This window comes from Pezoporus wallicus, unplaced genomic scaffold (genome assembly GCF_028554395.1).
Source record: "Pezoporus wallicus isolate ANWC-B61680 ecotype Strahan unplaced genomic scaffold, APGP_CSIRO_Pwel_v1 contig_2767, whole genome shotgun sequence".
Classification (NCBI taxonomy): domain Eukaryota; kingdom Metazoa; phylum Chordata; class Aves; order Psittaciformes; family Psittacidae; genus Pezoporus; species Pezoporus wallicus.
In genome coordinates, this window is record NW_026636753.1 from 71,508 (window position 1) to 97,265 (window position 25,758).

The following is a 25,758-nucleotide window of genomic DNA, read 5'->3' on the forward strand; positions in this document are numbered from 1 at the left end:
GGGAGCTCCCTGCCCAACCAAGCGCAGCTTTCACCGCATCTAACAGGCAGGCTTTACCAGACCAGACTTTGCCAAACCAAATGCAGCTTTTGCCGCATCTAACAGGAAGGCTTTATCAGAAGTCGGTACACCATACGTTATCAAGGATCGGTACCGTAACCAAATTAGAAAAGCACCTTCTTACCATGTCAGAAGTCCGTTGTGAGCAGTAGAGGTCAGTCGCGGCTAATGGCTCCCCGAGAAGCTCTCGGTGCCGGCTGGAGCAGGATCAAGACGCGATCCGCCTCAGCAGTGACTGCGAGGTCCCATCTGGGTCACCAAAATGTTAGCGTGGAGATATACACATAACCACCGGGATGGTTATATGAGGTGCTTTATTAAGGCTCTGGGAATCAGGGGTACGCACCCAAATCTGATTCCAACCTCGTCACATCGCGTTCGCAATTTATACACTAAGAATTTCGCAACTAATACATATTCAATATAGATTACATCATTAACTAATACATATGCATCAAGGATTGCCACATCAGTCTATTACGACATCAGCCTCTTCTGCGCTTGCGCAGCCTCCTCTGGTGGTCGTCCTGCTGAAGTAAGGAGTCTTCCTCAGATGAAGTAAGAAGTCTTCCTCAGCTTGTCCTGTTCTCCTTTCTGTTCCTTGGACATGTCCCAACCATTGTGTGGATGCCAGCATTCTCTTATTTTCACTTGACTACTCCTGGTATGTTTGTGAGTTCTGCTTCGGTAGAGTTTCACAATACTCTCCTAAATCTACTTCATATACCCTTTTCCATATATGGCTATGTTAGTTTTATTACTGTGGCTACCATTGTAATGTCTAGTTATAGAGTAACTAAGATTCACAATAGCAAAATTTCAACTAGTTCTTAACTTTTATAATATATAAAAACCCTTCCACTGATTAACAGATTTTTTGAATATAATTATCTCCTTTATTTCATATGATTATTTGGCATATAATTTTAACCATTACTAACACTGTCACTACAGTCACTAATGAAGAGTCCCTCCCCAGCATCCTTGTAGGCCCCCTTCAGATAGTGGAAGGCTGCTATGAGGTCTCTATGCAGCTTCTCTTCTCCAGGCTGAGCAGCCCCAACTTTCTCAGTCTGTCTTCATACAGGAGGTGCTCCAGTCCCCTGATCATCCTCGTGGCCCTCCTCTGGACTTGTTCCAACAGTTCCATGTCCTTCTTATGTTAAGGACACCATAACTGTACACAATACTCCAAGTGAGGTATAATGAGAGCAGAGTAGAGGGGCAGGATCACCTCCTTCGACCTGCTGGTCACTTTCCTTTTGATGCAGCCCAGGATATGGTTGGCTTTCTGGGCTGCGAGCGCACACTGCCTGCTCATGTTCATTTTCTCATCGACCAACACCCCCAAGTCCTTCTCCACAGGGGAGATGCCCGGGGGGTTGCAATGCTCCGGGCTGTACACTGGGACAGACACCTAAGACGCCTGTGGGCCAGGTGAGCTCTCCTCCTACAAGTCCCACAAGCCCCGCCGGGCGGCCGGGGACTACATCTCCCAGGCTTGCCGGGCCCTGCCGGCAGCACGGCGCGGCGCGGCACAGCCCGGCCCCGCACGACGCGGAGGGCGCGGCGCGGCGCGGCGGGCGGTGGCGGCAGCAGCAGCAGCAGCAGCAGCAGCAGCAGCAGCAGTAGCGGAAGGGCCCGTGTGCCCCCGGCGGCGGGGCTGTGCCGGAGCCGAGCCAGGTACCGCAGCGGAAAGCGGGCCTAGGGCGGGAGGACCGCGGGGTACGCCCCGGGAAAGGTTACTGGGAGCTGCCCCAGTACTGGGTGAGTACGCGCCCCGGGTGCACTGGGATCAGGCCCGGGGAGGATGCGCTGATCCCGGATGCTGGCCCAAGCCCTGCCGTGCTGGCTCCTGGCAGGATGCGCTGTCCACAGTCCCCGGTTTCTGCCCCTGGAGGATGATCGGCCCTGGAAGAGGGTTCCGGGAGTGGGGGTACTCCCCGGGGAGCTGCCCTCTCCAGCCGGGGTGCTGCGAGGGGTCCGAACGCCGGGAGGGTGCCGGGGGCAGAGCTAGGGTGTCCACAGAGGGGACCGGAGGGGTAGGAGAGAGCTGGCTGGGGGTGCCCCCAGTCCCCAGCAGTGCCAATGTGCACGCGAGGCCCCTCAGCAGCAGAGTGACACATGGCTGCGTGACACACCTTGACTGGGTAGTGGCAGCCAGGATTTCATAAACACAGCACGAGGGGCTCTGGGGACAGGCTAGGAGACTCATTGAGCAGGGACATGTCTGATCAGCCTTCAACCGGCCGGGGTTATGGGGTGTCTTCCTGGCCAAGGCATGGCTGTCAGGGTGCTGGAGCCCAGCTTTCAGGGCCTGGCAATGCAAGGGGTCCCCACATATGCTGGGGACTAGGGTGCTGCTGAGAAGGTGAGGTTCTGCTGGGCCTCCAGTTGCAAAGCTCACAAATATTTCCCCAGAGTGAGGGTTCCCCATCCCAGCAGGAGGATTTTGGGGTCTGAGGATGTTGTTTGGGTGGTGGGAAGCTTGGAAGGGAATAAAGGGTCATGTTACATCCTGCAAACAAGGAAAAAACATAGCTGGGTGAAACCAAATAACTAGACCTCTAAAACTTGCTGAGCTTCCCTCTGGGAAGACACATAGGTTCCATGCTTGCTGACAGAGGCAGTTTTGCCCCGTTACCTCGGGATCCCCTGTTTCCAGTAGAGTAGCTCTAGCCACATCTCAGCCATCCTGGGGTGGTGAGCTCCGATGGGAAGTTGCTCAGCGCTTTGGGCTTGGTTTGCCTTTTGCTTTCCCTTTTATTATAGCCAGATGTTGCGTCCACAGCGGTGATGCTTGGGGCGGGAAGAGGAAGCTGCCACCCCCTGCAACCCGCCATGAACTGATTTGGAGAAAACTCCAGGAACAAACTTGCCAGCAGTTTCAGGTTGACAAGCAGGTATTCTTTATTGTGGCCCCAGGAGACACGGAGGATAGCTCCTCCTAACGTGTGTTCCTGTATTGCTATACAAGCCGTCCTTATGTGGTCACTGGGCATATTACATCATTTTCCAGAAAATTTCCGGCATGCATACAAAAATGTGATGATGGTCTTTAAGGGTTGTTTACTTTTCCCAACAATCTTCATAACCAGCTTAATTGACATTACAGACATAACAATCATCCTGTCCTTCTACTTATCAGTTAAACTGCTCCTATCCTGGATATCTGCTAGTCCCAGATACTCCCCATCCCCAGGTCCTGTTTTTCTATTCTGCTTTTCTTACACCTTTTGTACTAAGGTCCTAAGGACCTGAAACTATGTCAACTACCTTCAAGCACCACAGTTATTTTCCATTACAAAGCCATCAAACTTAACATTACTTAGAACTGATTGCATTTTGTGCTTTTGTGCCTCCTTGTCTCAAATCCTCCCTTTTTCTGTCCTGTTGCAAATTCTTTTGCAAAATTTCATATACTACCATTGCCATCTAGAGTCTTTTTGAAATAGTTTCCTGTTTCTACTTGATGCTTAAATTTCATTTCTTTTTCTAATTGATTTGGAGAAAACTCCAGGAACTCGCCAACAAAGTTTTAAGTTGACAAGCAGGTATTCTTTATTGCGGCACCATGAGACACGGGGGATAGCTCCTCCTAACATGTATCCCAGGCATCAACCAGGCTGTGATTATATTGTCCTTAAACATACATATTCATTAGATCACATACATCATACTTCTTAGACAGTGCCTCCTGTATGCATACAAAAATGTGGTAGTGGGCTTTTCGACCTCTGGTGGTTATTTCTTCATCACTTTGTTGTAGGATCATTATCATATCAGTAACCACCAGGTGGTTCTGGCAAAGCTTATCTTAGTAATTTTCATTTTCTCTATAGTTGCTAACAAAGCCTAACGTTCTTGAGGCTACTTATTTACAACCCTATTCTTCAATCAACCGCATTCTTCAGTGCCCCCTTTTACTTGTCCTATTGCAAATTCTTTTGCAACTGAGATATTTCATTTTTATTTAAAGTTTCCTGAAGTATTTTCCTGTCTCTATTTGATGCTTAATTTTGTTTCTCTTCCATTCGTCATAGTTCATCATGGTTTGTTTGCAACACCAAAAGGAGCATTGGACTGTTCTGCATGTAATTACAACCATTCCTATTATTACAAATACAGTAAAAAAACAACTGTCTGAACCAGGTGAGATTGGGTACCCATGATGTTAATTTTTCCCAAATTTTCTTCAAATCCCCATGCGGTATTGTCCTGCCCCACCTCATGAAATATTTTAACTTGTTTCCACATTTCCTTTAGATCAGTAGTAATTCTTCCACTTTGATCTATATAGGAACAACAGCTATCATTGACTACAGAACAAACTCCTCCTTGGGATGCTAACAGTATATCTAATGCCATTCTATTTTGGAGCACTACTTTAGACAGGCTGGTTATTTCTTCTTGTATTGCTAGAATAGCATCAGTAGTTTGATTTCCCATTTCCTCAATTGCAGCTGAGATATTTACATTGCCCAGCTGCAATATGGGTAATTTCCTACTGACATGTTGCCTTGATTAAGAGTTTTTTTTTAGTGGTTACACATTTAACTTCTGACATATTTGAGGCTTGTATCCTTAAAACCTATCAATTTGTATGGCCCTTGTCGGTATAAAGAAGATCTCTCCATAATCTATTCCAATTTGTCTTAAAGGGGATAGGGAGGCCAATTGAAAGAATACCCAGTTTCTCTCCTGATTTAGGTAGCTGAGTACAGATCCAACAATCACTCTTGTTTAAGACATTAGTAACATTTTGTATCAATCTCAGATATAGATTTTGATTCCATGCTTCTACACCTATTATTATACAAGTCCAAATTATGATCAATGTAGTCTCATATGTGTGGGTCCTGAAGACTCAACGCACCATACTTTTTCTTGGTTCTGATGTGTTTCTGGTTCTTGAATAATTTATCCAAGCAGGTTGTTCCTTTATCTTCACTTCTGTAAAGGTAGTCAATATTATCTGGTACAGTTCGCTCCACTTCTCTTGTAGAGAATCTCCTAAAAAATTCTTAACAGAAACTCAGTCTCTGGATCTAAAAGTGTGAGTTGGATAATTCACGCCTCTTGCTCTTTTCCCCAGTATTCTCCTATTTCTTCTAATTGTTTTCCCAGATTGACAAGAAACTCTCAGAGATAGCCTTCTCCTACTTCCAGAAGACTTTCTCCTTTAAACTGGGACTGATATGGTTTTCCATATAAAATTTTACATGGGATAGCCTCTTCTTTTGACTGAGGTTTAGTTCGCATTCTTAATAGAGCCAGTGGTAAGGCTTGGTAGCAATATTAATTCATTTCCTGACATATTTCGCCAGTCTGTTGTTTTATCAGATGAACCATCTTTTCTACTTGCCCACTGTCCTGAGGCCTATATGGAACATGTAGTTGCCAATCAATTTCTAATTTTTTTGCTAATTTCTTGTAACTATTTTGCGCTAAAGTGCAAGCCGCTGTCAGAAGAAATTGCCTCTGGTACTCCAAACCAAGGTATTATATCATTTAATAATGTTTTAATCACTTGTTTTGCATTATTGATCCTACAAGGGAATGCTTCTGGCCAGCCTGTAAAAGTATTCGTTAACACCAACAAATATCGATAACCTTCTTTTCTAGGTAATTCAGAAAAATCTATTTGCTGCTGTTGTCCCGGATAATTCCATTTTCCATTTGTCCCTACCTGATTCCTGTTTTCAGTCTTAGGGTTGTTTTTCAGACATAGTTGACATTGTTTTGTCACTAATTGCACTGTGGTATATAAATTTCTTCCTATGATCTGTTTGTTTAAATGTTTATACAAGGCATTACTTCCCCAGTGTGTTTTGTTATGTTCTTCTTGTATCAACTTCCATAATTGATTATAGGGGATCACTCCTTGCCCATCAGGCATTTTTATCCAACCCTTTTCATTTTCCTGTCCTTCCAAGTCTTCAGTTAGTTTCATATCTTCTTTAGAGTACCTAGGTTTATTTTGCTCAATTACCAGTTTACCGTCAGGAATTAAGGACATCACCTCAACTCTTTCTGCTGCCTGTTTAGCCTCACGATCAGCCAAATTATTTCCAATCTCTTGATCAGAGTTACCTCTTTGATGTCCTTTACAGTGTATGATAGCCACTTCATTGGGTAATTGTACAGTTTCTAACAATCGTAGAATTTCCGTTGCATGTTTAATTTGTCTTCCCTGGGTATTTAAAAGTCCTCCTTCTTTCCAAATTGCTCCATGTGCATGACCTACACCAAAGGCATATTTGGAATCAGTCCATATGTTTATCCGCTTGTCCTTTGCCAACTCCAAGGCTCTAGTCAAGGCTATTATTTCTGCCTTTTGTGCTGAGGTGTTAGAGGGTAAAGGTTTAGCTTCTATTACCTTTGAAGTTGTAGTTATGGCATACCCTGCTCTTCATTTACCATCTTTAACAAAGCTGCTGCCATTGTTGTACCAGGAATCTGCACCCTCCAGAGGCTCCTCCAGATCTGGTCAGCTCGAATATACTGTCTCTATAGTGGCCAAGCAATCGTGAGTCAGCTGTTTGGTAGGGGTCTCCTGAAGGAAAGATGCTGGATTCACAACATTTGTGATCACAATTTCCACATCATCCAGTTCTACTAGCATGGCTTGATACTTCAAGAAACGTGATGGCAATAGCCAATGTGTACCTTTTTGTTCTAGGACTGTTGATACTGCATGTGTTACTAACACGGTGATCTTTTGTCCCAGTGTAAATTTTCAGGCCTCTTGGATGTTTAAGATAACTGCTGCCACTGCTCTCAGGCATCCAGGGCAGCCTTTACTTGTTTCATCCAGTTGTTTTGAAAAATAGGCCACTGCTCTTTTATAAGGTCCCAATCTTTGAGCCAAAACTCTCAAGGCTATTCACTGTTTCTTGTAGAAATATATCCAAAAGTGTTCGGTTATGTCCAGGAGCTCCAGAGCTGGAGCTCTCATGAGTTCTGTCTTTAAACTTTGAAATGCTTCTTCAGCTTGATCTGTCCATTTTAGAAAGTTTGGATTTTCTTTTAGCAGCTCATATAAGGGTCTTACCAGAATACCATAATCATGGATCCAGAGTCAACACCATCCTGTCATTCCCAGAAATGTCTGGAGATCTTTAACTGTGGATGGTCGTGGTGTTTGGCAGATTGCTTCCTTCTTAGCTGCTCCAAGTTCTGGTTGTCCTCCTGTTATTTTGCATCCTAAATAAAATACTCGAGTTCGAATTAGTTGAGCCTTCAATTTAGATACCCGGTATCCATTTAGACCCAGCAAGTTTAACAATTCTACAGTCCATTGTACACATTCTTTCTCAGTTTTGGTAGCAATTAACAGGTCGTCCACATACTGTAGTAAAGTTCCTGTCTGGGTGGGTGCATCCCAGAATTCTAATTCTCGTGCCAATTGATTTCCAAAAATCATCCCACTGTTTTTAAATCCTTGAGGTAACACCCCACAGCTGAGCTGTGTCCTTCTTCCTATTTCAGGGTTTTCCCATTCAAAAGCAAATAAATTTTGACTTTCTTTGGCCAGGGGCAGACAGAAAAATGCATCCTTTAAGTCCAGAATGGTAAACCGCTCCTGATTAGTATTCAGTTTAGTCAATAAGGTATACAGATTAGCTACTACTGGATGAATATCCTCCACAATTTTGTTGATTGCTCTGAGATCTTTAACTAATCTGTAACTTTTTCCATCGGATTTCTTTAATGGCAAGATAGGAGTATTATATTCTGATTCACATTCAATTAATAATGAATGTTTTTTTAAAAATTATATTTTTGTTTCCCTTTTGATCATCCAATTTTAAGGGATATTGTTTAATTCTAATTGGGCAGCCCCCCCTTTTATTTCTACTTTAACAGGCAAAGCATTTTTTCACCTTACCTGGAACTTCAGATGCCTATACTCCCAAATATATCTGATTAAGGATTTCTTCTATTTCAGGGATGTCCTCCTGTTTGCTTTTCTGTTGAATTAAAGATAAACTCAAAACTTCAATTAATTTATCGGTTTTGACTCTTAATTCCATTTTGCCTTCTTTAAATGTTGCTTCTTGCCCTAATAAAGAATTTTGGAGGATTTGGCATGTATAAAAATTTATGCATTCCTATTTGTTTTCCCAATTTATTCTCTAAAGGTTTCTGAAAGAATGCTTTTCTTTGTTTTTGTTTCCTTTTTTTTTTTTTCTTTTTCTTGGTGGCCAGTAGCTCCCACATCTGTAACAAATTCTTTTCCCTCTGATTTAACACCAAATAAGTTGCTCCTGTATCTGCTTAAAAATTCCACTTTATTTCCTCTAGTTCCTCATTTTAATTTAATCAGTGGATCTGCTAGGGTAGATTCCCCAGGTCCCTGTCAGTCTAGTTCCAATTCAGTCACTGGAGCCACCCCATGGCACTGCCCCCAGGGCAGTCTCACTTCCAACATCCGAACTCCTTACAGTATGCACACTGATCCCATCCCACAGGAGAATTCAGTTTCTCACCTCTACTTGTCATTCCTCCTCTACCTCTGCCTCATCCTCTCACATTTGTCCCTCAACCAGTTTCAACTTGTCCCAAAGCAGGCACTCTAGCTGTGCCTATAGCACGACTCAGCTCTTTCTTCTCTACATGTTTCTGAATCCAATACACTCTCCACACTTCTTTAACATTCTCAAGTCCTTCTGCTCTGTTGCCAGTGACAGCAACCTCTTCCTCCTGATCAACAACAGATAAGGCAGATGCCGAGAATACTCCTCTCAGAGGTACCTGTGATACATAATCCCCCAACCTATCTTCCTGACTACTATGTTTGGTTGGGGTTTTTTTTGTTTTTTTGTTTTTTTTCTTTTTTAACTTTAAACATCTTTCCCCAGTATCACAGGCTGAACAACATCTCTCCAGCTTAGCTTTCTGTTTTTCCCTGTACTTTTCCAAAGCCAAAGTTAGGGATCTGGCAGAGCTGTATTAATTTCATATTCTGTCTGCCACTCTGGGTGGTTACTTAAAGTGAAAAACGTATCTGCATACATCACTTCATCCCATTTTCCCTGCTGCCTCAAAACCAACATTAATTGTAACAATGTATTATAATTCAGAGTTCCATTTTTAGGCCATTTCTCCTGATCCCCCAGAGTATACAACGGCCAGCATTGGTTACAATATTTCACCAACGTTTTCTTATTTACTGAGCCCCCAGGAAACCCTCCCAATTCTTTCCAATATGCCAAAATGCACCCTAAAGGACTCTTTTTCAAGATCTCTTCACTCTGCTAATTTCCCATTATCAATATCGCATTCACACATACACACACAGGATCCCACAGACACACTCCACACACTTACAACACTTGAGACAGAGACTAAAACTGTATCAAAAGAACAATTAACAGTTATAACAACCTGTCACCAATACCAAAATCACAAGACCAAAATCATCACTATAACAAGCCACAAAATAGACACTCCACACAATTACAACACTTGAAACAGAGACAATAATTAATAACGCATTTATAGCAGTCTGTCCCCAATACCAAAATCACAAGACCAAAATCATAACTATAACAAGCCCCAACATAAGTCAAATACCAGTAAAATTCAAAACCTTTTCTACAAGACACCCACTGCGTCTTGCAGGACCCAAACCACAAGATGCTCTCTGCTTCTTGTGGGTGTATTCTTTATTGCGGCACCGGGAGACACGGAGGATAGCTCCTCCTAACGTGTGTCCCCATATTGCCATGCAGGCCATCCTTATATGGTCACTGGGCATATTACATCATTTTCCAGAAATTTTCCGGCATGCATACAAAAATGTGGTGGTGGTCTTTAAGGGTCGTTTACTTTTCCCAACAATCTTCATAACCAGCTTAATTGACATTACAGACATAGCAATCATCCTGTCCTTCTACTTATCAGTTAAACTGCTCCTATCCTGGATATCTGCTAGTCCCAGATACTCCCCATCCCCAGGTCCTGTTTTTCTATTCTGCTTTTCTTACACCTTTTGTACTAAGGTCCTAAGGACCTGAAACTATGTCAACTACCTTCAAGCACCACAGTTATTTTCCATTACAAAGCCATCAAACTTAACATTACTTAGAACTGATTGCATTTTGTGCTTCTGTGCCTCCTCATCTCGGCATGTGCCTGTTCATCTGTCTGCTTGTCCCCATTTGGCAGCAATCGAGAGGAGGAGAGGAAGAGGGAGATGAGAGCCCCAGCAGCTACACACTGGGAGAACTGACTTGGGCTTGGATTTTCATGGCCAAATAATTCCAAACTCATACCTTTTGAGATAGGTTTCAAGGGTGAAATGGTTTTCCCACCAGCTCTTGGCACTCCAGATGCTGCCCCAGCTTGGCCCATACCGAGGCCACAGCAGCTTAATGGCTCTCATCTCCTCCCACTGCATTTAATTCTTGCAAGTGTGCAAACTGCTAATTGCTCTCTAGGGGCTTTGCTGGCTTTGGTGCTTCCCAGTGAGCTGTGATTTATCAGAGCCTACCAGTCCCTGGGGGCTTGGGATGTGGTAGGAGAGGCCGGGAAACTCCATGTCAGGCTCTGGGGAATTTCTCAGTTCCATGTTGCTCTTTGCTGTTGGCATCTCCTGAAAGCTTTTTTGGAGACTGCAAGAAACGTGGGCCTCAGCTCTGTGGCAAAGTTTCCAAAGATGTTCACAAATTCACACATGGATGAATGGTGAATATATAAAACCAATTTTTATATATATATATGTATATATATGTGCATGTGTGATATATGGATCTGTATTTTTTCCTTACAGTGATGGGGCTCTAAAGTAAGCCCCACAACAGTCACTCTTGGGAAACCAGAGCAAGGTGCAGTCACTTTGCCTTGGATGCCACCATGTTCCCAGCAAGGGACCTTTGAACTGCAGCTATAATTGGGCTAATTAGGAGCATGCAAATGCTCCCTCTTCTAAGTGTCTGAGCAGAGCCCTGGCTAGAAGAAAGGAGAAGTTGGGTTTCCATGCTGGGTGCTGCTCTAATTTTACATCTGATGGGAGTCCCCTGCAGTTGCTGTGCTGTTCTGGAATCAGTGGTGGAGCCTTTCCTAACATCCTTGAGATGAAATCTCCTAGGTACAATTTTCCTAACAAGTTCAAGGCCCTCTCAGTGCCACACACAAGCAAAGTAGTTTGCAGTTCTCTGCTCAGGTTGTGTCCACGGGGAGAGAGGGGAGCTTTGGGTCACAGCACCCATCAGCCAGTCTTCAAAGCCTTTAGGTTTCTACCACCTCCTATCCTTGGAGCAGCTGAGCCCCAGGGAGAGGGATGGGGGGGGCTGCATCATTGCTCGCCTGCCCTGGGCAAAAGGCTATGGTTGGAGTCAGCTCCCCAGCCTGGCATTGGCCCATCCTGCACTCTTGCACATATTTTCCTGGTGAAGCATGGATCATGAACCTAATGGCTGAGAAATAAGCTGTGGCGGCGGAGGGGAAGCAGTTCCCTCCCTGCTGTGTGCTGGAGAGGAGCAGGAGCCCTGCCCTTGCTGGGGACCATGCCTGACTGCAGTGTGGCCACATCCTTGCATGTGGCTGAGGATGGGGACACCAGTTTTGTGGTGTTCATGGCATGCAGCCCTGTTGTGGCAGTCAGGAAGTGGGGCACGGACCAGGCAGACCCTGCTGACCCCAGCTTTGTGGCCATGGGAGGAAGAGATGGAAATGTGAGCTTCCTGCAGGGCCTGGTGGCTTTGCATGAGGAGCTGGAGGGGGGACAGGGGAGAGGAGGCAGCAGGTGGTGGTGAGCCCTGGGCTCTGCCTCCTCTGCTCTGCCAGGGCTGGCTGGCAACCCTATCTGCTAGCCAGCCCTTAGCCCAGCTGCTCAGTGTTATCCAGACCAGTGGTATCTGATGTGGTGGTACATGACCTGGTGTCCTGGTGGTATTTAATCTGGTGGTACGTGTCCCAGTGGCTTGGTGGTACTTGACCTGGTGGTTTGGTGGTACCTATACCTGGTGGTACGAAACCTGCTGGTCTGTGACCCAGTGGTTTGGTGGTACCTGACCTGATGGCTTAGTGGTACCCAACCCAAGTGGTACCTGAGTGGTACATGACCTGGTGGCACCCGACCTGGTGGCACCCAACCTGTTGGTACCCAATCTGGTGGCGTGATGGTACCCAACTCAGTGGTACCCAGCAGTGAGGCAGTTGGTGCAAACTGGAGCCTCTAGGGTGGGTGCCTGGGTGCGCAGGGCAGCAGGGCTGGGTCTGCCCCTTGGCTCTGACCATCTCTGCAGGCATTCAGGGCCAGGGGGCAGAGTTTCTCTGCTGCATCAGACTGAGCAGCAAGTTCCTCTCCTCTCCCTTCCTGTCCTACCTCAGAGAGAAGGCTTCTGCTCCCAATGCAGGGACCTGGGTGTAATGAGGTCACACAGTGAGTGTGGCCTTGGTCTTATCAACCCCCCTGGAGTGCAGGGACTTGGGATGTTGCTGGACTGGTCCCTGCGATCCCCATTCAACCACAAGGGTGGGAGCATCCCTTTCTGAGCTTACCCATTTGCTGGCACCTCCCTTGTGCCCCCAAATCTCACAGGAAATAGCCTCGGTGGTGATTAGCTCCATCCCAGTTCTATGCTGGGGATTTGGCCTCCCATGCTCTTTCCTGGCCCCATCCCAGTGCTGAGGGATGAGCCTGAAATAACCCCTCCAGATTCTGGGCATGAGGAAACCCTAGAATTGTTGCCATGGCCAGCAACCAATTATCTGGGCTCCATTAGCTGATTGAGCTGGCTGATAAGAGTATGATTAATTAAAAGTATGAAGAATAAGTTACTGAGTCCTTGCTGCTGTCAGGTGGTGGCAATGATTTAACCCATGAAATTGGCTTCTCCTGTTAATCCCTGGTGCTGTCAGTCTTCATAGCATCACTTAATAGCTGAGAGAAACATCCTTCCACCAACGAGTTTACTCCCTCTCCCATACACCTTCCAGAGAGGAAAAAAAGATAAAAGGGGAAAAAGATGATCCCTCTGGATGGACAATGCAGGAAAGGACCTTTTTAATTGATCACGCTTTTCTTGCTTGGTCTCAGTTTGATTTTGGAAGCCAAGTGATGCAGAAGGATGGGAGCATGGCCCCTTACTATGCTGCCCCTGGCAGATTGCCGGTTGCCATTCCAAGCTGATGCAAGCTGTCAGCCCTGGCTAAAGCAGCACCTGGGGGGTGGTGTGTGTGCTGCGACGTCAGACAACCACTTGGGCCATGGAAAAAAAGCAAATTTGAGGGGTTTTATGAGTTTTTGCAGTAATTCTGCTCACTGAAGCCAGGTCTGAAACAAGAACAGATCACCACTCTGTTTCTTTCTGCCTGGGGCTGAAGGAGTGGGAGAAGACTCAGCTCTCTTCCCTGTTAAAGAAAAAAATCCCTAAATCTCATTTTTCCCACCCATGATAGCAAGAGAGATGCTGGTCCAGGATGGAGCCATCCTTGTGTGCTGCTCCCTCTTCCACCTACAGAAGCCAGGCACAGCTCCTGCATCTGGTCACTGGTTTGCTGGTGGCAGAGATTTCATCCCTGCACAAGGGCCATGGGATAGGTGGCACCTGGACACCTAGGGGTGCATTTCCTGATGACTCCTGGGGGAATTCCCAGCCCCAGCATTCCTGTGAGGAGCAGCAGCTGGTGTGGGCAGCACTGCCTCTGCTCCTCTGTGCCCCTTCTCTCCTGGCCCCAAGCAGGGTGACAGGTCCTTCCTATGCCCACCCTGGCATTTACCAGCAAGGAAATCAGTGCCTCAGGATATCTTAGAAATGATCAATCAAAGCCGAAAAGACCTAAAGAAAAAGCCGTGTTGGGGATGGGCTTGATGGTGTTAGAGCCGATGGGAAAGTGGAAGACATCCTCCAGGCCACAGGGCTGTTGGTCACATCACTCCAGCATTCATCCTGAAATTAAACATTATACATCCCAAAAGGAAAGATTATATGATTGGAAGAAATCATCCAAATGTAAAAGCAGTGAAGAGATTTGCCAGGCCCTTTTAATAGCCTTGCTTCATTATCTCTTGCAATCAAAGAGAAACTCCTGTTTGATGAGCCCATGGTCTTTAGTGGGCAATTAGGGAGATCTGGGGATGAATTTGGAAGTGGGAGGACATTTAGTGGTATTGCTGAGTTGCTGGGCTCACTCACAATGGAAGAAATCCCCAAATCCCCTGTTATTTTAAGAAGGAAACATCAAATCCTGCTGCAAAGAGCCTCTGCAATGCCCCTGTCTGGCAGGATTTAATTTGGCGGTGGCAGGTTGGGTTGGACTTTGAGAGCTGTCAGGGAGGGTATGGTTAATCCTGGGATGTGGATGGATGTGTAGGTGCCGTGTCCCTGCCGGGGTCTATGAGGACCGGTGCAGACGGCAACAGCTGCCATCTTCTGTTAGGGAAGGGATGACTTGAGCCCCTGGGATTTAAGGATGCTGGACTGGAGGATGGTTTTCCACTGGGGGCAGCTCTGGGAGGTCCCCAAAAAAATGTCCTCCAGATGCCAGGATGCAGCAGGCAGGATGTGGCTGGGCTGGGGAGATGGAAAGGGATTTTTCCCCCTTTCACCAGGAGCAAAAATACCATGGGCACATGATAGCTGATTTCCTTTAGTCTTTAAAAAGCCCTGTGGGATGGAGAGTGGCGGGAGCAGGGGAAGGGGGATCAGCCCATCCTGCTTGTTGTCCCCAACATGACACAGCTAAAAAGAGCCCAAAATTGCCTTTTAACTCTGAAACCTTCCAGCATGGTGTACCCTGTGGGAATATAGAGCTTTTCACTGGGTTTATCCCAAACTCCCCTTGATGCAACTCCTCCATTAACAACCACCTCTGCGTTTTCTACTGGCAGCAACCCAAAAACTCGTTGCAGTTGCTCACTGGCCATGTGTGCACCATGGAGGCATATTAAACCCCCCTGGAGACAGGGAATAGACTTGGACAACAATCATGCTAGGGATGTGCACCCATTTTCTGGCTCTTTAAAGACTATCACCCCTTGGACAAACACTTGATAGTGGGTTAATAATGATTTGGTCAGGAGCTGTCTGTGCAATGGGCTGTGGGGGGGAATTTTTTGGGCCATGCTTAGGTCTCCCCCATCCCAGAAAAGACCTTTTTCTGGGGGAGGGGCTCAGCAGCCTCCATCCCCAGGAAGAAAGATGGCATCTTCATCCTCAGGTCAGTGAGAAGAGCATGCAGCAAGCTCACTGCCCTGGACTTCAAGAGAGCAGACTTTGGCCTCTTCAGGAACCTGCTTAGTAAGGTTCCATGGGATATAGCCCTAGAGGGCAGGGGGGCCAAGACTGTTGGTTGATATTCAGGGATCACCTGCTACAGGCTCAGGAGTGTTGCATCCCAACTAGAAGTGCAGCAGGAGGGCCAGGAGACCTCCTTGGATGGATAAGGAGCTGCTGAGGAAACTTGGAGGGAAAAATGAGGCCTATAAAAGGTGGAAGGAAGGACAGGCAGCCTGGGAAGAGTACAGGGATGTTGTCTGGGAAGCTAGGGACCAGGTTAGGAAAGCTAAGTCCCAGTTAGAATTAAACTTGGCTAGGGATGTTAAAGATAACAGGAAGGGATTCTACAGGTACATAGAAAATAAAAAACAGACAAGGGAGAACGTAGGCCCCCTCAGGAAACTGTCCTGGGTTTAGCAGTAGCAGTCAATTTTTCTCCTTGGTAGCTGGTGCAGCGCTGTGTTTTGACTTCAGCCTGGGAATAGTGCTGATACCGATGTTTTCAGTTGTTGCTAAGTAATGTTTACCCTAACCAGGGACTTTGTGAGGCTCATGCTCTGCCAGGGAGGAGGGGAAGCCGGGAGGAAGCAGAAACAGGACACCTGACCCAAACTAGCCAAAGAGGTATTCCATACCACAGCACGTCATGCCCAGGGGGGGGGGTAACTGGGAGTTACCCAGAAGGACACGGGCTTCGGGGTCAGACTCATTTCTTGGCGGGTGATATTGTATTCTCTTCCCCTGTTATTTTCTCTTATCATTGTTGTCGTTGGTGGTAGCGGTGGTGGTTTGTGTTGTACATTGTTTGCTGGACTGTTCTTGTCTCAACCTGTGGGAGTTGCACTCTCTCGATCCTCCTCCCCATCCCTTCAGGAGTGGGGAAAGGGAGAGCTCTGGGGGGGGGGGAGCCTTGATTGCTTCCAGCCTGGCACCACTCACTGGGAGTGACTGAACAAGCTATCTGGCTAGGGTTTAAACCACAACAGTTCTTTTTGGTGCCCAACGATGAACGACAGATCTGTCCGGATTAATAGTAACTCGTTACAATGCTGATTTATTGGCTCTCAAGGTTGCTCCTCTTGATCTCACATTTTGAGTATATCGTACCTTACTTCCATCCGGTATTTGCTGTATTAGTGTTTTTCAAGTGTGGGTCTTGGGCTAAGGTTTTTGTCTCATTGTACTTTATGGTAATGACTTATAATACCATAGAATCATTGATTATGAAACTGATCTGGCTTATGTCCCCAGTGTGGTCACCGCCTTTATACTTTGGGAGGTATATAATAGAAGTGCTTAGCAATTACACATCTTTTTTCTCCTTCTCGGGTGGTCAACCCGTGAAGGAGACATTCTGTTACCCTCCCAGTTCCCCCCCCCTCCTGGCTTCCCCTCCTCTCGGGAGAGCTAGCTACACAGGATTTGGAGAAGGCTGAGGTTCTGAATGACTTCTTTGCCTCGGTCTTCACTGGCAAAGGCTCTGACCACACCACCCAAGTCTTGGAAGGTAGATGCAGTGACTGTGAGAATAAAGACCTTGGGCCCACTATAGGAGAGGATCTGGTTTGAGACCGTCTTAAAAAACTGAACGTACACAAGTCCATAGGGCCTGATGAAATCCATCCGTGGGTCCAGAAGGAGCTGGCGAATGAAGTTGCTAAGCCACTGTCCATCATATTTGAAAAATCGTGGCAGTCAGGTGAAGCTCCCGACGTCTGGAAAAAGGGAAATATAACCTCCATTTTCAAGAAGGGGAAAATGGAAGACCCAGGGAATTACAGACCAGTCAGTCTCACCTCTGTGCCTGGCAAAATCTTGGAGCAGGTTCTCCTCGAAGGTGTGCTAAGGCGCATGAAAAACAACAAGGTGGTTGGTGACAGCCAGCATGGCTTCACTAAGGGGAAATCCTGCCTGACCAATTTGGTGGCCTTCTATGATGGGGCTACAGAACTGATGGACAGGGGCAGAGCAGTTGATGTCATCTACGTGGGCTTGTGCAAAGCGTTCAACACTGTCCCACACGACATCCTTGTCTCTAAATTGGAGAGACATCAATTTGATGGATGGACCACTCAGTGGATAAAGAACTGGCTGGATGGCCACACACAAAGAGTTGTCGTCAATGGCTCAATGTCCAGCAAGAGACCAGTAACAAGTGGTGTCCCTCAGGGATCGGTGTTGGGACCTGTCTTGTTCAACATCTTTGTGGGTGACATGGACAGTGGGATTGAGCGCACCCTCAGCAAGTTTGCCGATGACACCAAGCTGTGTGGTTAGGTTGATACGATGGAGGAGAGGAATGCCATCCAGAGGGACCTCAACACGCTTGTGAGGTGGGCTGATGCCAACCTCATGAAGTTTAATCATGACAAGTTCAAGGTCCTACACCTGGGTGGGGGCAATCCCAGGAACAGCTACAGGTTGGGCAAAGAAGAGATTCAGAGCAGCCCTGCGGAGAAGGACTTGGGGGTGTTGGTTGATGAGGAAATGAACATGAGCTGGCAGTGTGCGCTTGCAGCCCAGAAAGCCAACCATATCCTGGGCTGCATCAAAAGGAGCGTGACCAGCAGTCGAAGGAGGTGATTCTGCCCCTTTACTCTGCTCTTGTGAGACCTTACCTGGAGTATTGTGCACAGTTCTGGTGTCCTCAACATAAAAAGGACATGGAACTGTTGGAACAAGTCCAGAGAAGGGCCATGAGGATGATCAGGGGACTGGAGCACCTCCCATATGAAGATAGGCTGAGAAAGTTGGGGCTGTTCAGCCTGAAGAAGAGAAGTCTGTGTGGAGACCTCATAGCAGCCTTCCAGTATCTGACGGGGGACTATAGGGATGCTGGGGAGGAACTCTTCATTAGGGACTGTAGTGATAGGACAAGGGGTAACAGGTTCAAACTTAAACAGGGGAAATTCAGATTGGATATAAGGAAGAAATTCTGTGGAGAAGGACTTGGGGGTGCTGGTCGATGAGAAAATGAACGTGAGCCGGCTTCAGTGTGTCCTCGCAGCCCAGAAAGCCAACCGTATCCTGGGCTGCATCAAAAGGATCATGACCAGCAGGTTGAAGGAGGTGATCCTTCTATCTACTCTGCTCTTGTGAGACCTCACTTGGACTATTGTGTACGGTTCTGGTGTCCTCAACATAAGAAGGTCATGGAGCTGTTGGAACAAGTCCTGAAGAGGGCTACGAGTATGATCAGGGGACTGGAGCACCTCCTGTATGAATTCATGCTGAGTAAAGTTCGGGCTGTTAAGCCTGGAGAAGCAAAGGCTGTGTGGAGACCTCATAGCAGCCTTCTAGTATCTGAAGGGGGGCTATAAGGATGCTGGGGAGGGACTCTTTATTAGGGACTGTAGTGACAGGACAAGGGGTAACCGGTTAAAACTTAAACAGGGGAAGTTTAGATTGGATATAAGGAGGAAATTCTTTCCTGTTAGGGTGGTGAGGCACTGGAATAGGTTGCCCAGGGAAGTTGTGAATGCTCCATCCCTGGCAGTGTTCAAGGCCAGGTTGGACAGAACCTTGGGTGAGATGGTTTAGTGTGCGGTGTCCCTGCCCATGGCAGGGGTGTTGGAACTTGATGATCTTGAGGTCCTTTCCAATCCTATCTGTTCTATGATTCTATGCTCTTCCACAGGATATTTTTTAATGGGAAAGAGGCATCCTGGTGCCTGATAAGTCGTAATTAGTGCTGCTGGCTTCTGCTCTGGCTTAATTTGGGCCAGGGCTGAGCTATGGCGATGATGCTGCCATGGGAGGATCCTGTCCTAGTATCTTCCTCTCCTTTTTGGGGTGATGGACCCTATCCCATCTCAGCAGCTGTCTTAAAAGGGGATTTTCGGCTACTTGTGGTTTTTTTTTGCCTGAGGAGGAGGGTTTGGCTTTGCCCCCCCCCAGCTCCTCCCCTCCCTCCTCAGGCGCAGATGCCAGCACCTCTACCCCAGTTATTTTTTCCCATCAGGCTCACAAGCCTTCAACAGTGACCTTCCCTGAGGGATTCTGCCACATGGAGGGGGGACAACAGCCACTAGCATTGGTACCTGGTGGGACACCCGTGGGGTTGTGACATGGCTGTTTCCTGTTGGTGGCAGCAGCCAGTGAATAGGGTTTTGGAGGGGCTGCTTGTGGTTTGGTAGAGGAGGAGGATTGAGCCTGAGAAAGGAGCTGCTTGTTCGGCTCCAGAGGCAAGTTCATGGCTCACCCTTTATTTGGCAGAGGGCACAGCCTGGGAGCTCCCCCAGTGCTGTCAGCGTGGAGCATCTGCTTGCTTTGCACCAGCTTGTCCCCTTTGGGGATGTGTTGGGTGGCATTTTGCAAAGCTCAACATGGAATTAACAAACTCTTCAGCCCCTCAGCACCCTCCTGCTTGGTGCACCCCCCAGCTCTGTCATGTGCATCACCATCCCTTCCTTCCCACTCCAGGCCGGTCTTGCAGTGGCCATGTTCCTGAGACAGTGGTGGAGGGCAGCATGTCAGCAGATCAGCTAAACCCCGGGGACAATGAGCACTGTCTCAGCTGAAAGCCAGCCAAGACCTGGACCTGGAGTCACTGCCGAGGCATGGTAACGCGGCTGAGGCTGGTGTGCCAAGTGTACCAGACTCTGTGCCCAGCAGCACATGCTCTCACTGTGGCCAGACCACGTGGATGGAAAGCTGCAGCCCGACAAGTAGGAGCCCAGCATGGTGGCTATTAGGGGGTCCACATCTCCCCCCCTGTAGCCACCGCAGTGAGCTGAAGCTCTGTGTCCCATCGAGAGCCTCGCTGGCCAGCTAACACCATCCTGCACCCTATGCCCCAGTCCTATGCCAGAGCGGGTGCCCTCCCTGGCTCAGCCGTCTGCCAACCATGAAGTACTCATTGCGCTTCTGCTTCCTCTCAATTGCCTTCCTGCTCATCTTCATCATGTCCCTCCTTTTCACCTACTCCCACCACAGCACCGCCTACCTGGACCCTGGTGGGCTGGGTAGCATCCACCAGGTGAAGCTGGTGTCTGGCTACACTGGCATGCAGCAGCTCAGCAAGGGGAGCCCATATCCCCTGGGCTGCACCTGCCACCGCTGCCCAGCCGACAAGGCTGGGGCTGCTGACTGGTTTGATGGGCGCTACGATGGCACCGTGTCCCCAGTGTGGACCAAGGACAACATGGACCTGCCACCCGACGTCCAGAGGTGGTGGATGGTGAGCAAGGGGATGGGCCCCCTCATGGGTCTTCCACACCTCTGGCACAGGGGGCACAGCTTTGTCCTCCACTGGCTGATGACACCCCACCCTCCTCCACCCCTTGCAGATGCTGCAGCCCCAGTTCAAGTCCCACAATACACACAAGGTCCTGAGCAAGCTCTTCCAGATCGTGCCAGGCGAGGATCCCTACCGCTCCCGTGACCCGCACCGCTGCCGCCGCTGCGCCGTGGTTGGCAACTCAGGCAACCTACGAGGCTCTGGTTATGGGCCGGAGATTGACAGGCACGACTTCATCATGCGGTGAGGACAGGGGACCCACTCAGCCCCACAGCCAGCACAGAGGCACAGGGTGATGCTGGCAGCACCAGTGGGTGTTGAGCTCGCATTGGTCACTGCAGAAGCATCTCCAAGTCTGGAGGTGCCAGGGGGTTGTCCCTGCTCCAGCTGCTCAGTCAAGAAGCCCATCATGGGTTCTGCTGGGTGCTGGAATGGGTCCAGCCCTGCCACCTCCCCTGGGCTGAATTGGAGGACCACCAGCTCATCCCAGCACCCTAAGCATCAGCAGGCTGGAAAACTGCCCCTTGGCAGCATTCAGCAGGTCACAGGGGACACCTGTGTCATCTGCAAGGGACAGGGTGGCTGGGAGGGGGGTGTCACCTTCCCCGCTCTCTCCCCAGGATGAACCAGGCCCCCACAGTGGGTTTTGAGGGTGATGTGGGTGGTCGGACCACACACCACTTCATGTACCCCGAGAGTGCCAAGAACCTGCCCGCCAATGTCAGCTTTGTGCTGGTGCCCTTCAAAACCCTGGACCTACTCTGGATTGCCAGTGCCCTCTCCACCGGCCAGATCAGGTTGTAAGTACCCAGCCAGCACCAGCAGCATTGGACTGGTCACTCACCTACCACAGGGGCATATCCCCTGGGTTACTCCCTCAGTTCCTTTCTCCCAGAGCATCCCAATGGCTGGCAGCTGAGCCTGGGATTGGACAACATGGGACCCCCAGTTGCTCATCTGCCTCTCTGCTTTCTTCCCAGTACATACGCACCTGTGAAGCCTTTTCTGGGGGTGGACAAAGAAAAGGTAAGGAAGGCTCACCCCTACTGCTGAGATGAGCACCTGTTTGGCCATGGCCCCTGTCACCCCATCCCCTCCTGGAGTCTTGGTGCTACTTCTTGGGGTGCTGATGCTGAAGGGAGTGTGGACGGCTCTAGCACTAACCCCAGTGTGTTCTCCCAGGTGCAGATCTACAACCCTGCCTTCTTCAAGTACATCCACGATCGCTGGACAGAACACCATGGGCGCTACCCCTCTACTGGCATGCTGGTGCTCTTCTTTGCCCTCCACGTCTGCGATGAGGTGGGTGATAGCTCTTTGAGGTCCTCCTCTGGGCTGCTGGGTCCTGGCTGGCACAGGCTGTGGTTGCTGGGACCCTGAACCTTGAGGGGTTAAGGAGGAAGGTGGCTTCTTTGGGACCAACCACAGCAGTTTCACTTGCTCCAGTTGCCTGACAACTGGATGGGTGACCTGCCTGACAATGGTGATGGGCACCCTTGTGCTGATGGGCACCCTTGAGTAATACAAAGGCCAGAGGAATGTATGGTGTGAAATCCCAGAAGTGCAGTGGATGCTCAACCAAAGGGGGGTCCCCAGCCTGTTGTGGGGGTCAGGGCTGGCTTACCCCCTTTCTCACTGATGCAGGTGAACGTCTTCGGATTTGGCGCTGACAGCCGGGGCAACTGGCACCACTACTGGGAAAACAACCGCTACGCCGGGGAGTTCAGGAAGACAGGAGTGCATGATGCCGACTTTGAGGCACACATCATTGACATGCTGGCCAAAACCAGCAAGATAGAGGTGTACCGGGGGAACTGAGCCTGCCCCAGCTCTTGGCTCTCCCCACGGCACCAGCTGGGCAGCACAGCCCTGTGCCACCAACAGAGCCAGACTAGCCATGCTCGGTGCCTCCAGCACCCAGTCAGGTTCAGAGCTAAAGGAGACTTTTTTTTAATTATTATTATTAAGAAACCTGGATAAAAAAGGATTTGTAAACACAATCAGTGACTGATGGCAGAGGTGGCCAGCTTGCATCTCTTTACAGTCAAACCAAATGCTGCTCTTTTTAAAACAAGAACCCCCTACCCCAGCCACCAAAGCTGGGTGACTTTAGGGAACACTCGAGCATCATATCTGGGCTGAGGGAGACCTGGTGGCAAGCAGCTTTGCCAGTGGAGCCAGCTGCTTCTTTCTTCCTTTATTTTGATATGGGATTTTTTACCCACCTGGGGCAGCTGCTGCCATCACTTCCCTGGGGAAGGTTTCCTCCCAACACACACAAGTACATCCTGCTGTAGCTGCATCACATAGACCCATCATGGGGAGCTGGTGGCTGTGGGAAGCTGACCATCACTGATGCTCTGCTGTGGGCTGGTGGCTGCTGGCATGGCCAGGCTGAGAGATGGACAGGAATCCCGGCTTTGGGGCTGGGCATCCCTACTCCTCTACCCAGGGAGATGGAGAAGGGAAGTGCCTCCCCAGAAATGGAATCAAAACCGCATTATTTGGGTCAAACAGGCAGATGGGTTGTTGGGGGTTTTTTGTTGTTTTTTATTAGGAGATGCTGGAAAGCTCAAGAAAAAGGCAACCATGAAAAAGTCTCCCATAGAGGGACCCTCGGCCTACATGGTTGGTGACAGTACTGGGTGCTTCGGCACAGTGGTGGCACAAGCACCAGGGTGCCAGGACTGGGGCAGGGGCTGCAGGACCAGATCCCTAGTTGCAATAGTTTGAGGAACAATCACAATGGAGTTTTTTGGGGCTTGGAGATATTTTTTTACCCTTTTGTATCGGGCTTTCCTGCAGCATCCTCTTACCTGTTTCTCTGCTTTGGTTTGGTCAATTTTCAGGGTTTTCTTTTTTTTCTGAGGTTTCTTTCTGCAATCGTGAAACACAAGGGTTTGGGTCACCTGGAGCAGGCACTGAGCATCCCCTGGGCTGGGGAAATTCATCTTTTCTGTGCACAGGGCTTTAAACCCCTGAGTTTCATGATGGGTTTTGGTGGAAGCGGTGCCGCCCCAGCATGAGCTGCATGACTTGCAACTGCTGTGGCCAGCTCCAAACCCCACCCTGGGACACAGAGGCAGATTGCAGCAAGCCCAGGTCTCCACCTTCCTGGGTTGGTTTCCCCCTGTTTTTTTAGCGGAAGAAAACTAAAACCCACAAAACCACAAGCAACAATGAGTGCCTTGACCATCTCCTGTCTGCTGCACCAGGCTGTGCCCTCTCCTGTATCAGCAGAGGGGACTTGGTTGATTTATCTAGCAGTCAGACCCACTTCTCTCCTTGCACAGGGCTGGCTCTCAGCTGGGAAGTGCTGTAGGGGGACACAGGTCACCATTTGGCTGGAGAGTCCAAATCCAGCTTGATGAGTCTGACCAGGGCCAGGCAGGACAATCACAGGGTGAGCAGAGGTGCTGGGTACCAAACCCACTGGCAGCACAGTGACGGCGTCCGGCATGCTTGTGGCTCCTTGCTATCCTGACAGTATTTTGGGGGCTGATTTCCTTCCCCCTTTTTAAACAGTTACTGTTATTTAAGATGTCCCACTAGGACTTGAGCCTTCTGTTTTTCTGGCAGAGCAGCCACTGACCAGGTGCAGGAGGAGGATGCTGCACAGCCAGTGGGGAGCTGTCGTGATGAACACCACTATACTGTACATAGAGGAGATGTCAGGCAGAGGCTACGGGCAGGGAAGAAGGGCCAAGGCTTTGTCTTCATCACATGGTGCCTGATGGAGCACCCATCACCTCCCACCCCACCAGGAGCATAAGAGACACTAGTGCTCTAAGCTAGGGCTGGGAGCAGGCAGTTGCCTTCACCTGTAGCTTCTGTGTACATGGAGATTTCTGCACACAACTGTCTTAAAACAACTTAAAAAAAAAAGAAAACAATAAAAACCCATGCATCAGAATGCTCTGTGTTTTCCTTCTAGTAGCCCTGCCTGCTAACGTAGAATCGTAGAATCATAGAATCAACTAGGTTGGAAAAGACCTTTAAGGTCCAGGAGTCCTCAAAATCTGAAACACTGAAGTGGGTTTTCTTCCCTCTGTTGCTTTCCTTTCCAGACACTCCATCTTCTAAAAGCAAGAAGACAGAACAGCTTTGTGAGGACTGTCACATTTACGGAGCACCCTGTGCTCTCTCCAGGCCACCACATTGCTTTGTCTTTACCAGGGTAATGGGCTAGGGGTGGAGAGTGGGACTGAGGACACACCAGCCCACAAACACCAACCGGAGCAGCAAGAAGCAATTCCTGCAATGACACCTCCAACAAATCCCTCAAGAGGAGGCAAGACACCGATTTAGAAATGTATTTTAGTTCAAGACACACTACATTTCAATCATAGAATGGTTTGGATTGGAAGGGACCTTAAAGCTCATTCAGTTCCAGCCCCCTGCCATGGGCAGGGACACCTTCCACTTCAGGAGGGGAGGGAAAGGGAGCAGGAGGATTGGTGGGGCTGGGAGGATGTCCTGCTCTCCTCTCTTCTCTCTGTTAGGGCTGCTGCTGGGCTGGACATCAGCCACCAGTTGTGACTTGCACCCATGCAGCAGAGCAGGAGCTAGCCTGGGTGCCCAGCAGCAGAGCACCAGCACCATTGCTCTGGCCAGAGCCCACCATTAGGGGATGCCACAGCTCACCTAGACCCTGCATCCATGTCTGATACAGCTCTCCTGACCCTCTCTGGACGCTAAAAAAAGAGGTCCCAGCTCCCACCACCAAAGACTGGACTGCCGCATAAAATATATGGACTCAGTCAGAGATCAATATGATCAGACAAAAGCCTTTTTTTACAAAGCCGTAACTCCTTTTATACTATTTCTTACATGCACTTAAAGTGATTTGGCATATTATGATTGGATACATGTCTTGAAGACCCTTAGTGGCTAACATATAATTGGTTAAGCACAGGTGCGAGAACTTGACCTCGAAAGCTTGCCAACAGTCCACAGTTCTCATTAACTCAGTGAATTCCAGCTTCTTCTTATCTTGCTAGTTTAGGCTTCCTCAGGCCTCTCATGGCCTTGCTGTATCTTTCAGGATTATTCAGAATTTATGTACCAATGATCCATTCTCCTGAGAGAACACTGCCTCCACATCTCCCCCTTTTTGTTTTATATATGTTTTGGATGACTCTACTGGAGCAGGGGATTTGGGCTAGATCATATCTCCAACATATGCTGACTACAGGCTGCTGGGCCTGCCCCTTTTTTCTACTGTATGGC

General features: G+C 48.6%; 1 protein-coding gene across 3 annotated transcripts; it reads left to right on the forward strand.

Annotated features, from left to right (window-relative positions):
• The first annotated feature begins 1,673 nt into the window (after nt 1–1,673).
• On the forward strand, nt 1,674–25,164 carry LOC130595016 (CMP-N-acetylneuraminate-beta-galactosamide-alpha-2,3-sialyltransferase 2-like). 3 transcript variants are annotated; one of them, XM_057401360.1, is made up of 7 exons: nt 1,674–1,743; nt 19,713–20,469; nt 20,579–20,772; nt 21,150–21,329; nt 21,510–21,555; nt 21,712–21,831; nt 22,174–22,468. In XM_057401360.1, the coding sequence occupies exons 2-7, from the start codon at nt 20,137–20,139 to the stop codon at nt 22,345–22,347; spliced, it is 1,047 nt and encodes a 348-aa protein (XP_057257343.1). In that variant the 5' UTR covers nt 1,674–1,743; nt 19,713–20,136; the 3' UTR covers nt 22,348–22,468. The 3 variants fall into 3 exon arrangements, with proteins under 3 accessions (XP_057257343.1, XP_057257344.1, XP_057257342.1); XM_057401361.1 differs by lacking the exons at nt 1,674–1,743; nt 22,174–22,468 and adding an exon at nt 24,597–25,164 and having other exon boundaries at nt 19,345–20,469; XM_057401359.1 differs by lacking the exon at nt 1,674–1,743 and having other exon boundaries at nt 19,346–20,469.
• Nucleotides 25,165–25,758: the final 594 nt, after the last annotated feature.